This window comes from Idiotropiscis lumnitzeri, chromosome 9 (assembly GCF_059441095.1).
Source record: "Idiotropiscis lumnitzeri isolate Australia: NSW breed Sydney's pygmy pipehorse chromosome 9, RoL_Ilum_1.0, whole genome shotgun sequence".
NCBI classification, from domain to species: Eukaryota; Metazoa; Chordata; class Actinopteri; order Syngnathiformes; family Syngnathidae; genus Idiotropiscis; species Idiotropiscis lumnitzeri.
Window position 1 is genome coordinate 13744641 of NC_142399.1, and position 15178 is coordinate 13759818.

The 15178-nt window shown below is 41.5% G+C and overlaps 1 protein-coding gene across 16 annotated transcripts in view; it reads left to right on the forward strand.

Annotated features, from left to right (window-relative positions):
- Positions 1 to 15178, forward strand: part of ablim1a (actin binding LIM protein 1a) — a 38909-nt gene that overhangs the window by 1761 nt on the left and 21970 nt on the right. For 7 of the 16 annotated variants that reach the window (XR_015845038.1, XR_015845036.1, XR_015845035.1 and 4 more), the window contains exon 1: positions 2734 to 3326. The exons of 1 other annotated variant lie outside the window; for it this stretch is intronic. Coding sequence is in view for 3 of the 15 variants with exons in the window: in XM_088304460.1 (XP_088160586.1) it covers positions 3092 to 3326 (235 nt within the window). In the remaining 12 variants the exon portion in view is untranslated. Of the gene's footprint in view, positions 1 to 1064; positions 1357 to 2732; positions 3327 to 6181; positions 6409 to 15178 lie in introns of those variants that run through there. 8 more of the 16 variants (XR_015845039.1, XR_015845037.1, XR_015845047.1 and 5 more) reach the window with 5 other exon arrangements.

Here is a 15178-nt window from a genome sequence, read left to right on the forward strand (position 1 = left end):
TGAGAGTAAGAACCCCTGAGTGATTGGCCATCGTTTGACGTTCCATCAACTGGTCGGAATACAAGCCATTACTGCGCTCGCCGACTTTCTAGCCAACCCTCGGTATCAGACCGAGGCCAATGGCTTTTACCTTGGAAGTGATTTCCTTCCATTAGTGACCCAATAAAAGTACAATACTCCCTTGTGGCCCTGCTCCTTGATCAGAGTCATCATATTTCCACTGCTGCCTTTGAGCTGTTTTTTGTTGTTGTTTTTTTTTAAATTGCATTTATTTTCTTCCACTCCTCATTGAGGGTTTGGAGGTCAAGGTTTCTGAAAACATTTACGGCTGTACCAACATATATGATCCTGTCCAACCCATTGATGTTGTGTTGTGCTCTCATATCCGCCAAATTAATTTCTACTGAGTGTTTAGTTTGGCCGTTCATCTGTGGATGGCTTTATTGTTCATGTTAGTCTATCGAACCAGTTCCATCACGGGATCTTCAACTCAGCAGAATTCTCTCCGACTGGTCCCTATAATGTTGACATTTGGTTTCATATATCAACAATCCTCTGGGCTGTGAATTGCAGATGTAAACCCCCTTTTTTATTGTTAGTATCCGCATGCTTGACCTCTTCCATGTGACCAACGGGATTCAGTCGGTAGCCTCGAAAGTGGGGCCACTCAATGAAAAGCCACGTTAACCAGTTGGTCGCCTTTTCTATGCTAGCTGCGATACCTCAAATTTCACATTGATAACGTGTGGGGACAAAAAAAAAATTTTGGGGTCATTTGAAATAAGATGAAACCTTTGGTAGTTTCCCAAATCATTTAGCGAATAGAACTCCATTTAATTTAGTCTCATTCTAAGTGATTAACATGTGGCTCAGTCCCGCATAATCTAATTATCCAGCAAGCTTCCTGTACCCACTCCAAGTCCACATTGCTTGGTCAGGGTTAGTACATCCCGCTCACTTTATCTATCGCACTTAATGTGGCGATCAATGATGGATTAAAAAGGAGGCTTTATCCTGCAGTAACACAATCCGCTGCCTCCTCCATATAGGACCAGACAGTGGAGAGGGCTGCACAATTCCTCCTGCATCAGCACTTTTCTCACTTTCTGTGCGGGTATACAGGGGCGATCTGCATGAGGGGGGCTCAGGAAGGCGCGTGTGCAAGTGTCCTGGCTAAAGCATGAATAATTCATGAGCAGGCGAAGGAGTGAACGCAGGGCTGGCTGGGACGGCTTGCGTGTGCTATTGTCTGTCTGTCTGTAGAGATTGGGGAGAAGAGCACCGTGATGCAGGAGCAAGGCTACGATGGGTTGTGCAACTACGCCCAAAAAATCACCTCCTGCTTCGGACTGGATGGTAAGAAGAGCGGAGAAGGATCATGTTTTTGTGCACAGGGGTCCGTTGGACTGTTTCATGAGTGTGTCTTTGTGCGTTGAGGCACAGCTGACTTGTTCCGAACATGCGTGTGTGAATGCGAGCATGGGGGAAGATGTGTCGTAGTTACATTCGAGGAGTGGATGACAGTTGGAGGGTAGTGCCTCACTGCAGCACAAGAGCATGTCCTTAGCAGGACTCTTATCGTTGTCTTTATGTGTATTCTTGAAAGATTGGCTGTTAATTATGCATGATTGAATCATTTTGCAAAAGCCTGAATGGGTTAGCAACAATTTATTTGAAAACAACTACATTAGTTTAATAATTGTAAACTCAGCCAGTCAGCCATAAAGCAGTAGTCACGGAGTCTGAGTTGTTCCTCTTCAACAAATAAGATGTTTTTATAACTTGAGATGCGGGCCTGAGCGCTCTAAATAAAAATGACTTTTGCTTTATCATGATATTGTGTTACTTAAGAACATTGAAAAGACCATTTGCGGGTGGGCGCGTGTATGCGTGTCAGATCGCATTGACCAAAAATCAAAATATTCAGTTAATTTGTATTTCATGAATGTAGATAACTGTCAGGCTGTCGAGGCTCCGCTGGACAAAACAAAGTCGCTCTTTTAAAGTGCTACGAGCTTCCGACTGCACAGTTCATATTATCTTATGTGGGTGCTTTGCGCATATTATCATCGCTGATTCCATCTTACTGTCAGGAGACACATCAATTATTTAATGGATCATATAACAAACTAATACTGCAAAAAGTTGCATTTTCTTTTGCCGGGAATAACCTTCAGAGTAGAATATTAAGCACACTATCTGAGTTTTATGCACAAGGTCAAATGTTGCTTTGTGTTTCCAACAGATGAAAAGAAAATGTCACTAATGTTAGTTCCTTTTTCCTGCTCATGTGGTTACCGTATCTATTCTGAAGGATCATGGTCAAGATTATCTGCGTTTGTGCATGTTTCTGACCTTGTCAGCGCGAGTCAATCTGTCACGGAGGTCTTGGATTATCATGTTGCATCTTTATGCATCCATTTGGTCTTACTTTGCACTAATTCGCCAGCACTTGTTTAACTAACTTAAATTGCTCCCCATGCCTCTAAAGCAGCCTGCTCGTGTGTGAGCTTTACTGCCTTTAAAGTGTCCCATTAGCCCAGATAGGGTTTTAGTTTCTGGCACATGTGTGTAGATGACTGTGGGTCCCATTAGGTGGCAAGTCTCCCAGAGTACAGTGAGCAAACCTGATATGGAACTACCTCACCCCACCCAGAAGATAATCATCGACTCAACGTCAGCCATAAGCAGCTTAAGGCTCCAGTCTGGTTGGGCTGAAGACACTCTTAAGCTTCTTTACCAGCGTCTCATTGGGCTCTGAGTCTTACCTGATGTTTGACTTCCCCTTCATAAGGTGCACATCAGAACCCAACTTTTTTCTTTAGATGTGAACAGACGAGATCATAGCTGGGGTTTTTTTTTTTCCCCAAGAGAAGCCGAGTGGATATCGTTGGATTTTGTGATGCACTTTCTGTGCATTTGGAGTTCATCCTTACTGCAGCTTCGGACTTGTTTGAGGACTGCACTTTCCTCATGTCGAAAGGCAGTCGCCTTTTAGAGGGGGACTGAGCCGGAACCCTGGACGCTGGCTGACGCCTACCTGGAGTGCTTCACCCGCCTTTGTGGCACAGTGGAGGGGGAGCAAAGCGTCATGCCGACTCTGCCCAATCTCAACAGCCTTGGGAGGCTGTGCAGCTCCAGCCGCAGCCACAACATAGACCGCGTGCGGGTGAAACGCAAGAGCTCCATCAAGCGCATGTCCATCATTGAGGATGGACATGTGGCCGAGGTGCTGTACCTCATTCCCAAACAGTACATGGAGCAGCTGCCCTACCTCAACCCAAACGACTATTACCTGAGTGAGAGGTTACATGATGTCGCTTCAGGTAGGATAGGGGAGAAAATTTAATATGGGGATGTGAACAATCATGTCACATGGGTGCTTTCTAACCACCACAGTCATAATACTGAGTTGAGATAGTGTTGTCCCTGCTTTGTGTGCATATAGGTGAGCACAAGCGAATGGTTTGGACGTTACTCAAAAATCAGTGCATTTTAATCGGCTGCTCACATCTAACCTGCGTATATGCACGAAATTGTGTACATGTTGCCCAATCACATATCACCCCCCCCCTACATCCAAAAGTGTTCCTGCAAATGGTGAAACGACAGTACGTAAGTTAATCACCTGCAGTTATGCAATGTTTGTCCATAGCGCAAGGCCAGAGCTGCTGCATTTTGCCAAACGGTAGCACGTGACCGAGCGACACGGTGGCTTACATTAGGATTACACATGGGCGTGATTACAAATTGGGATTTCCAAACCTTACGTACACTCCCAATGCATGGGACACAAAGTAACTAAACCATTAAAACCCGGCCTAACTTGGACACTATGTTATTGTTTGGATCACGTGAATGACTTCCAACCTTACCCGATAGAGACAATCTACTACTAAATGCCAGTAAGGTTAATGTTGACCTTACATTTACTTATAGTGGCTGCAGAAATCAAACTGACAAACATGACTGGACAACCTAACCATTATACTGAAAACAAAAATGTATAACTTAAGTGACTAGTATATGCACATGAACTACACTTTTTTAAAAAGTGTTTTCTGTGCTCAGGGTCATTTGCAGGTCATGCATATGGGTGGTCCACAAGTCAAACAAATAGAGTCATCTTTATTTTAAAGCAAACATAATGTTTCTTTCTTTTTCAAGTGTGACTTTCTATAAGCATCGCAACAGCTGTTTAAAGGAGGGAAAGTGCTGTCTGTTTTTGCTGTGACAAGCAATAGCAGGACATGTTGGATCGAAGCTTGTTGCTGTAATCATAAATATTAAAACTCCCATTTCTCATGACTATCAGATTGCATGTTTCTCTCTGCATGATGAAAAGGGTGGAGTCTTGAAAATGTATCCGCTAACTATTTTTGCCTCACTGGCACATCTCCATTGCCTGATGGAAAGAAAACGCCTTTGTTGGAAATAGATGCATGTTATTTGAGTATCCAGCGTGTGGCGCAGGTAGCGCTGCAGAGCATAATTGTGTTGTGAAAGACGATTGCTAGCATCATCAACCACAGATGTGATCAAGGTATGCTTTCAAATTTGACTCTGAAAAAATATTCAGGAGCTGTCTTATGAAAGTTTACTAAGATTCTATTTTGAAGAGCGCACCTGATAAACTTCATTGTGATAAGAGAATATGAGAAGTAGTTGGTTGGGAATCGCCAAGATTTGGATAATCTCACGGACCATTAGACAGTTTTGTGATTAAAATTCATGTTCAGTCGGATTTAGGTGATTGAAATGGCCATTGCATAACGTTCCACTTCTTTGCCTTGAAAATCTTTTACATATGTCCAAATCCTGTCGTCCGCACTGTGAATTGTCATAAACTAAAGCATTTTACTGAATATGAGCTGACAATATTGCGGAAACACTTTAGAATGCTTTCTGTTGCTTTTGTCTGCAGTCAACTGAACCACATGTGCTTTATCGTCAACTGATCAGGCATTCCATCTACGAACAATTTCTTCAGATTTTATTTTATAACGACTTACGAGGTGGTTAGGGCAAACAAGTTATTTTAAATGCAATGAAGTCAAATTTAAAGTTGGGAGAATATAAATAACCAAGTAAAGTATAGATACTATGTGTGACAATTCTACTCATTCATCTATTCATTAGTGGCAAAGACCGCCATTAAAGCAACAAATCAGAAGGCGACATTTTCAAGGTTTTCATATAACATCCAGATTGTAATGTTGGCTACCATATTTATTCATGACAAATGCACTTAAATTTAAGAGGATCGTCTGTAGAGGTCCACTGAATGATTGCAGTGTACAGGACAGGCAAGTGTTCTCCCGTGCACTTCTTAATTGGATTCCGAAGCCCCACAAAATATATTAACTCAAAGCTCATGCTAGAGGTCATGGCCGTCCTGACCTTTGACTTAAAATGACCCTTTGCGCCCTCTCATACTGAGCATTGTGTTCACAGCCTTGGTTGATAATCTCCACTTTCATACAGTCTGATGAAAATGTAACATTTATAAATTTATTTTTTCTCTTTATTTACAAGAGTTACGTTCTATCATTTCTAGCTTGTTGATGCCGTTAAACGCAAACAAATGTTTTACTCATTGTTTGCAAATGTCTTACATGTCTTCGTCTGCATTCAAGCGCCAAGAAATTATATTCTATTTATATTACTTTATATGCATAGGTTCAAAAATTAGGGAAACACAGTACACACAAAAACATAGGTATAATGATCATTGTAATGGGAAAAATGATTTGTTTGGCAGAATAAAATTTAGATCCAACACACAAAAAAAATGGAATTCACCCAACATATTTTACGTGCCATCCCGCTGACAAATGCTGACAGTGCCAGGAACCTAGGGCTTCTTAAAGGTAAGCTAGATAACCTGTAATAATGTCAAATATTGACTATCTGCTGTGATTGCCTTTCTCTTATTTCTTCACCTATTCTGTTATGATTTTTAAAACGGTCATATACAGTATTAACCGCAAGTGTCAAATAGACCAAAGTTCTAGGTTGTATCTGTTTCGCAATTTGGGGTACCGGGGTTAGTTCACACAGAGGCAGCAGCAGCCACCAGATTGCTGCAGTGAGGAGGTGGCTGACACAACAGAGGGACTGAGTGAGGGAGTGGAGGGAGGAGGAGTGGGCAGAGGAGGCGGAGGAGAAGAAGAAGAAGAAGAAGAAGAGGGATGTAGCAGCAAAGCAGGCAGTCGGAGGCGAACCCCTCTCTCTGTAGCCGCGTTTTCAGGAGGACAGCATAGCACCTGCACCCCCCACCCCTCCTTTCTCTCTGTAGTGTCTCGACTTTAAAAAGACCCAGCAGCTCCTGTGTCATTGCCAACGGATACTTGGAAGCTTCTCTCCTGCATATTTATTGGATTCCAATGGTCATGGTCAAGGAAAAAGGTATTGTGTTATTATTGGTGGCCCCGGAATGTGGATTAGTGTGCCTTTGTGATCCGATGCCTTTTACGTTGCATTCGACCGGCTCGCATCGGCGTCTGATCTGACTATTTATAGTGCAGATGTCTGATTCTATCCGAGGGATATTGACGTGGTTTGTGGGCGCGTGTGCTGGTTATAACGTTGAAGAAAGATGGGGAGTGTAAACACTCAACATGTTCACTGTCACGACTTGAACATACATTGCCTCGCTCAGTACTAACACACGATGCTCAGGCTGGAGTATGCTTAGTTGGGCAGTGTCAGGCTTTATGTAAAAAAGAAATCATCTGGAATGTTACGAAGGGAGCATGAAAATTGACTTGAAAGTGTTTGATGCAAAGAAATACCATTTCACTCAATGCAGCTAAAACTATGAAATGTAAAAAAAGTGGAACAGTCATATAGAAAAGCACACTGCGCAGAGCTCTCTCTCTCTTGCCTCTCCCCCCAATGCTCTGTCTGCAGCCGTTGCCATGGTGACCACCCAAAAGGTACACTCCATTGTTGTCAGCGGTGGCCTCATTCATAGTGGCCTGTTAAAAGAAAAAGGTGGTTGTTCCCGCCCACACGCGAGGTCGCCATGCTGTTTTCGTTCCATGAGGGTCACGGAGAATATTTCAATATTCATATTTCGATTTACTCGGATCTGTGGTTTGACGATATTGTTTACTAGTAATTTCCAAGAGCACTGATTCGGGTGTTTTTAAAAACTCATTATAGTCAGAATAAATTGATCATCAGTTCTGTGGTACAAAAAAGGAGGCAGTACGTATTTGTTTAAATTCCTAAAAATATGACAAAAGCAAATTTGCACTGTAACTATATTGTCAACATGAATTATCTGATGTGATCGAAAGAGCGCTGTTACATTTCAAAATGTAATTAATTGATCAGTAGTTACCATGAAGCTAGTAAGACATTGTTAACAAAACAACGGTGCCATCATATGTTAATTTCCTTTAATAGTCGTAAGTAATGTCACACTGTCCTTATGTTTTGTGTTTTAGCACACTTTGGAAGTTGAGTTTGTAGCTTGGGCAGACGGCTTTGTTTTCTGTGTGGGTGTAATGTGATATTTCTGGGGGGTTCGTCAGAAAAGAAATATTTCCTACAACCAAAAAAAAGTGATTACTCATTCCTTGACCCGCTCGTGTGTTGGTTTGTTTATTTATTTGACAGCGTTGTAAGGGCTGAGGCCTGAAATTGTTCCCTCGATGTGGACGCAACTGGCCACAAAATGATTGCCTTGCCACCAAGACCCGAGCTGGCAGGACAACCAAAGGTTCTGGCAGCCACATGTGCATCCACCACAATGCTTCTGAAAGTTTTCCACAGATTTCAACTGCTACTTCCCCTTTGGATTCTTGGGATCTGTCAAAAAAGGGATTCTTGCCTGGTTTCGTCATCTATATTTGGAGGCTTTTTTTTTCTTCAGATCTCCATTGGAGTTTTATAAAGAAAGTGGCCTAAGATTTCAAGACGCTCATCGTGTAACTCTGCGGAGGCCAGGTGGGCTGTGACCTCGGCTGATGCATAGCTGCCTAACCAAATTACGCTGTAGGCTCGGAATGATGAATCACAATGTCGAGAATGCAGCGTGAGCATTTTCTCACTGTGTGCAGGTGGTATCGTCCATTTTTCAGTGCAAAGCAAAGCCTCTAAATAGTTAGTAATTCATCAATGCCGCGGTAACACCGTGGAATCCTTCTTCCCCTCATTTGTGGTGCCATCTGCTTTGTTTCTACTACATTTATTACATGTAATAATCATACTGTCTCATGCATTAATTATTGCCATCCATTTTAAAAAAGCACCACCATGAAGAGACATCATTTCCCAGAATTTGCTTGACTGATGAGATTAATATTTCTAGACAATTTAAGTTCATGTAGTGTAACGTAACTCTGACGCATATTCCTGTGCATGATCTTATCATTTTATATGTTTACATTCTTCCCACCGAGGTGGTCACATGCACTCTGTCACACACGTTGTGCCATTGACACAAGATTTGGACCAATGGCACAAGTGGACCAGAATATACAGATGACATTGGTGGTCAGCCAGGAAGCGAAAGTCATTGACCTAAAGTATACAAGTTAAAACAACAAGACAGGCACAAACGTATCTTACATTGTGCGGGTCAACAACTATCCTCTTTGTCTGCCATCGTTGGTCTCATTGTTGCTGGAAATAAGACCGTGGAATGTGGAGACATAATTGGCTGTCATACTGATTCCAAAAGTTAATAGCTTTTATCATTTTCACACGTACATGCGCAGAGTTTTGGTGGTTCATGAACCAACCATTGTGTTTTGACAAATAGGGCCAATGAACTGGAAGTCCCTCGAAATGTTTATCAGCAAATTGTACGGTACTTGCTTTGTGATAAATCATTATTCCAAACCAAGGTCCCTGAGGACTAGTTTGGGGGTTCTGGTGGAGTCTGATAGGGGTCCCCCCCCCCCTCACACACACACACACATTGTACGCATGTGTTTGAAGTGCTTTGTCTGGGGTGCTGGTGGCAGGGCAGAGAGGCGGGCTGGCACCCATACATATTCATGGTGCTGAGGGTTAAGAGCTTCTTGTTATGGCTCGGTGATAAAAAAAAAGCGCTGCACACCCTCCCCCATAGACACACACGCGCACACACGCACATCTGACCATGAATTTGGATTTAATGGTGTCATTATGGGACCTCACAGAACTGTAAATACTGTATCAGGCAAGTGTTGGAGGTAACCACTAGAGTGGCAATACTTCATTTTTTGCAACTTCAGTGTTTTGCATATTTTTCCAAAATGTTCATCAAAAAGAAACAATACATCCATATTGTGGGAAGACGTATTGTTTTAACATAGTTATTAGCAAACATTCCATCGTAATCGTCCACATACGGGTTTGTAGTCATGTTCCGCTCACAGGCTGCAGCTTGGTCTTTATTCTACATTTTGCATTTATTAAAGTTTAATTTTGTCATGTAATAACAACGTAATAGAGGAGTTACTCTCCCTCTAAAAAATACAATTAATAAACAAATTAAAAAAAAGAAAAGTCAACCTCTACTTTGCAGTTTTTCACTTTTCGCGGCGGTGGTTCCGGTCGGAATCTTCACTTTGTTTTTTTAATTAACCTTCACAAAAATTGAAGGGCATGGTGATGTTTACTGTTGTGTGCGTGTAAAAGCAGTAACCCTACAAGCCGTTGGTTCTAGGGAGGAGTCACACAATAGTCATCTATCCCAATGACGCAAAACTAATGCGATGAATTCAGATTTCTAAATCAGGTGGAAAAAAACCCTCAATTGTATTTCCACTGTTGAACAGAACACCCCATGTCTACTAGGCTTGAACACGTGACATGGTTGAAATTTTCTAGTAATTATTGTAATGAAAATGCTCAAGAACTCAAAGGGTTTGCTCAAAAATTCACTTTTTGTTGTGAAGATGGACTCAATTCTTTCCCTGTAACTGAACCACATCTCATGTTTGTTTAACTCGCTGCTGATGCACAGTGCAGGTTGGAGATCTTTCCATTTCCCTTTGCTGAGAGGAAATCCAATATTCCCAGCTCCGGGGCTCCGAAGCCAAAGTATTTGGCTTATGTGTACACTTGTCAGTAGGAGCTTGACCGTTGAGTCTGTGGAATTTTTATCCTCTGGAATGTTGCGAGACTTGATGTGCCCAAAAAGGGATCTGAAAACGTCATCACCCGTCATACTGGTCTGGCTATGCCCCAGTTTTATGATGACCTAGCCGAAACCCTTGAGTATGGCTTGATCGGTTTCCTTGCTTTTCTAGCAAAACTTTTTTCTTGTTATTATCCCAGACTTAACAGGCTTAAATCAGCTTCCACACAACTGATACTGATACTGTGCTACAGTTCCTGATTTCTACAAAGGATGTTCTGTTTTAATTACTGTTTCTATGTGTCATGATCCGTTCTGTCATGCCATGCTATTTGTTTTGTTTTCTCAGCTGACGTGGGGCGTTTCCTCCAGCACTCGTTCCTGGTTCATGTCGTCATGGCTGGAGAGACGCGCCCGTCAGCCGCGCACCTGACTCTCGTCAACCCAATGATTAAGACACTACATAAGCCTCCTACGCTGACTACTCAGCGTCGGATTATTCTCCTGCATCGCTCATGTTCATGACCCCAAGTGTTGAATTGTATACACTCCTCGCCCTGCACTTTGCAGTTGACGTTTTTGTGTTTCCCTGTTTTCAGCTAAGGCTCTGCTCGTTTTTGTTCTCGCTCGCTCGAATTGGTTTCTCTTGCCCTTCCGCGGTAAGCAATTTATGTTCGCTGTATTCCTTGCCTTTTGCAAGCGCCTTTTGTTGCGTCGTCAGTTTCCCTTTCCTGGTGTGGGTTTGTCCACCAGCGGTTTTCGTTTGGTCGTTGTCGGTGTTACATTTGATAATTGATTGACTTGTGTTTTCTCCATTTGTAGTAATAATAAATACCTTTGTTAAATTATATCTTGCTGTGTCTGCGCTTTAAGAGTCCAGCAAATATTTCCTAGTGGTCGCTGGGAAGATCCTAACACTATGTTAGTTGTCAGAGTAGTACAAAAACTTTAATGCTTTCCATATCATTCACTTTTGGTTATGGGCCAAGAAACATCCCATTAAAGTTTTAAGTGCAGCTCCAATGAAGCAGGGAGTTTTTTTCACGTTTGCCAACATTGCAGATTGCAAGATTGGACATCCCCTTTTTTTTTCCTGTTAATTTATCAATAAATAATGCCGAAATCAATATTAAGTTATATTGTTTGCAGGAGGTGGATGTATCTATTGTATTAAAACAAGGGTGTCCAAACTTTTACCTCCAAGGACCGGAAACATAAAATTTAAAGTTGCTGATATTGAAGTGTGATCGATATTCTTCCCTTTTTTTTTGTTTACAGAGTATTCTAAAATGATTTAATTTAAACCAGACTTTGCCAGTTGAAAACATTTGAAGAATAAAAAAAAAATATTTCTCAGCTTTGTATTATTGTGTATTGCAAAGAATGACATAGTATTACGAGACTTTTATCTTTCGCGTTTGGTGGCTAGTCGCCCCTTACTCATTGTTTCCTCCTTTGTGAAGGTGTCACACAGAAAGCATTGATAAAATAAGGTCAAGGCCCAGCTATCCTTGAGTGGATGAGCATAACAGTCACATCTGGGTCCCTATTGTGTTGGATGCAACCTCTTTGTCTGTTTTTCTACCAACATGCGCACACTCCTTTGGGGATGTTGTCTGTCTCTGCTGCCGACACACTACAGTATATCTTACAGTAGCAAAGGCAAATGAATATTTTATCAGCGCATCCTCTTGTCTGAATTCCCTTTTCCCTGGTGTACTCGCAACCCGCAACTATGATGGTGCATTCTATTGAGTTTAAAGTTGTAAATTAAGGTCCTGTCATTTACCAACAAGGTATGAGCACGTGTTGAGGGAGTATCAGCTCTCAGGACACTGAAGGCGCTCCTGCTTTCCTCTCAGACTCTCATCCTTTTGTTATTGTCGACACAGCGATGCTCTGCCTTTACGAGTGAAGGGCGGAAGGGCTGTAAGGGTGGGGAGCGAAACGAAACCCCGCCCCTTATTCCTCTTCCTCAGGCTTCATGATGCTCTGCTGCTTTTTTCCTTTCTCAGCACCATGGCTGTGTGCGTGTGCGTGTGCGTGCGTGCGTGCGTGTGTGTGTTCATTGTGTGTTTAGGCTCATATCAGTCACATTATCCCTCTGTGAAGAGGCTGGACAGATCACAAAGTCAGCACAGCCAACACTTCCAACCAAGATTAAGGAATGTATGCATGTATGTATGTCTGTTTTTTTTTTTTCTTTAGTGAGTTGCTTTGTGCTGAGTTTGCTCCATGTAACATATCCTTACTTATTTATAGTGTTATATAACATACATTCTTGTAAAGCTGCTATCACGAGAACACTTAGATTAGAGCATAGAAATGTTTTTTTTTTAAAATATAAATGGATTTTAGTTGCTGCTGCAAATTAAGGTCTTGCTATTAGAGTTTGTGTCTGACTTCTACATGTCTCAATGTGTTTTGAGGTAAAACCCTTTTAGTGTTTTTAAATTTTAATACCCTGTGGTGTAGCGTGCCTGCTTGAGCTTTATTTTGTCACATTGTCTCCGCCCTGAGTACACTTTGCTGAGGGAACACAGCAGTTTAAACCGGAGCAAGCAGGCTGCATTGACACGGAAAAACTCACACTCTTTCCCAGCCAAACCTCAGTTTTTAGCTTGGAATCTTGTAGCTATATAATGTTCTCAATTTTTTTTCTCCATGTTCTACTGTAGGTTGTCCCTGCTGTACTAAATAGCAGTTCTCATCAATTTGTTACTTGTGAACAATGGCCAGCCATGCATTTTACAACTAGGCCTTCAATGAAGGCCTATTAAGTCTGATTTGAATAAATACTCCTCATAACACCGTCATTTATGACACCACGGCTGGAGAAATGATAAACAGACACACACTTGAACGACCTCGGATCACAAACGCAAGCTTCTCTTGAAAGGTCCGTCGTGAAAATGGCCGTGCAAGTATATCTGCAATCAAATCAACAAAAGCAAGAATATATTTTAGATTTTCTAACGCCGCTGGGTAAAAATGTGTGGTTTGATTGCTTGATTCTTCGTAGTGATGCCCTTTCACTAATGAGTATCGAATCACAGGACATGTTTGTCTTCTTCAGCGTAAGGCCTGTGAGAAGGCTGACTTTAACCAACTTGTGATCTGATTGGCTGTCACGACTGTCTATCAACTCTATGAGCCCGTCCACTCACACAGCTCAGACGCCCGCACTGTTAATTCGGAAGGGCTCAAACGAATAGTGCATGCCACTGGTATTATGAAATCTGCCTGGCAACACGAGCGAGCTGAATTGTGATTAAAAATTCACCGAAAAATAAAACACTGGGATATAATATGCCAGGAACTGATTTCTTGATTTTTGGTTATGTTAGACCAGCAGAGAGACCAACACTGCTTGTGAATGATGTAATTGTGTTTCCAGTCCTTTTTTTCTTTTTAGAATGAATACAAAACACACACACATTACTTTGAGCAGGCTAAAAAGGTCATTTATCAGAGTACAGTATTTACATTTGTGTATTTACATAGAAGTAAGCTATTTCTCTTCAACCGAAATTATTTACAATTTTGTTACAATCTTTCACTGATTTTAACTGAGCCTTATTTTTATCTATCCGTTCCAATCTGGAGAAGGGTGAGGATGCTTACGCAGTTTACACAGTGTTCAGTAACCCAGATGGCCTGTGGTTTTGTTTGGAGGTGCAATGTCACACTCAGAGTGACTGAGACTTGAGACTGTCTGGTTCATCCAGAGATGACTCATTGTCCTGCTGCGTGTTATGGCATCAAAGGAGAGGTGCCTACCCCTCTTTTGCATCCACATTCTGTACACCCATGCCATTTTCTTCCCAAGGAAGCTTTAATCTTTATTATTTCCTCTTGAGGATGAATCAAACATCAAGCAATAGTTTTGTATGGCTATGCTTTTGCCTGTGCGTCTTTAGAGGAATGATTCCCAAGAGAAATATCCTGCTCACACGATATTTTTTTCTGGGATTTTGCTTGCTTTCAAAACAGTCATAGGAAGTAGGGATCTAGTGTTATAATTGTCTGATGTCAGAAAAGTTAATAAACTGCATGCTCGGCAAGAGCACAGAAGTTTTTGCCGACTTTGCAGTATGTTGTGTCATCCTTCCTGCCCTAGATGTAAAACCGATGTAAAACCCAAGGCTCGTGTGCTGGTTCAGGTCCAACATGTATTTTTTGTGGTCCACAAAGGTTTGCTGCAGTTTTTCCTGAACTTGTGCGGGCAATTATATATTTATATTATGAGGGTTCTTACTTGGTACATATTAATTAAGAGACAAGAGAGGTAACTGCAACGCGCTCTAACCAAATGCCGATTCCGTAAACTAATTCAGAGATACTCAGCCTCAGACATTAACCGGCTCTTGAGTTGGATTGAAAGCAATAACAAATACTCTTGTTATTATTTTCAATTTTCTCTAGTCAAGCTGTTTGCTGTTGTGTTCTCCATTTTTTCAAATGAAAACACACTATTAATGTTGCACTTTCCCCCCCAAAAATTATCAATGCTGTTGATCCCTAACTTAAAAGGAATGTATAATATATGGTATAGTAAGCAATTTGATTAGCATTTTTTCCTTTACTTTAATGTAACCAAAGTGAACCAAACCTTGATCTTAAACCCAAGGTACATACCAAATTGTGATTTCTGGCGTACCATTACACGCATAACAATTGTACAATGAAAGGACAACCATAAGAACATGGTCCAAGACAAATTTGTTAAAGCAATGTCCTGAGTCATTTTCTACTGTCTGCCAGTAAACTTCACAGAAGAAAATTTCGTGATCGTTCGGTTCCTTTCAGTCATTCATCCCCTTGTTATCTTCACGGGAAGCCTGTTTTATTCTTATCAGAGCTAAGTGCCAGGATCTGCACAATGTCAAATATTCGACACAATCTCAGACAACCAAACTGAGCACTTCAATAGCCATTCAGGGGCAAAAGAAAAATCACTATTTTTTTAAATCTGGTTTGGAATTAAAAGTTCTCTTAAGAGTCATTCTATCATTAACGTTTGACCCTGCCTTACACTGCTTTCTCAGCTTTGCTGATGTCATACAGACTAAATTTAGATTGGTATTTATAGACACTCTG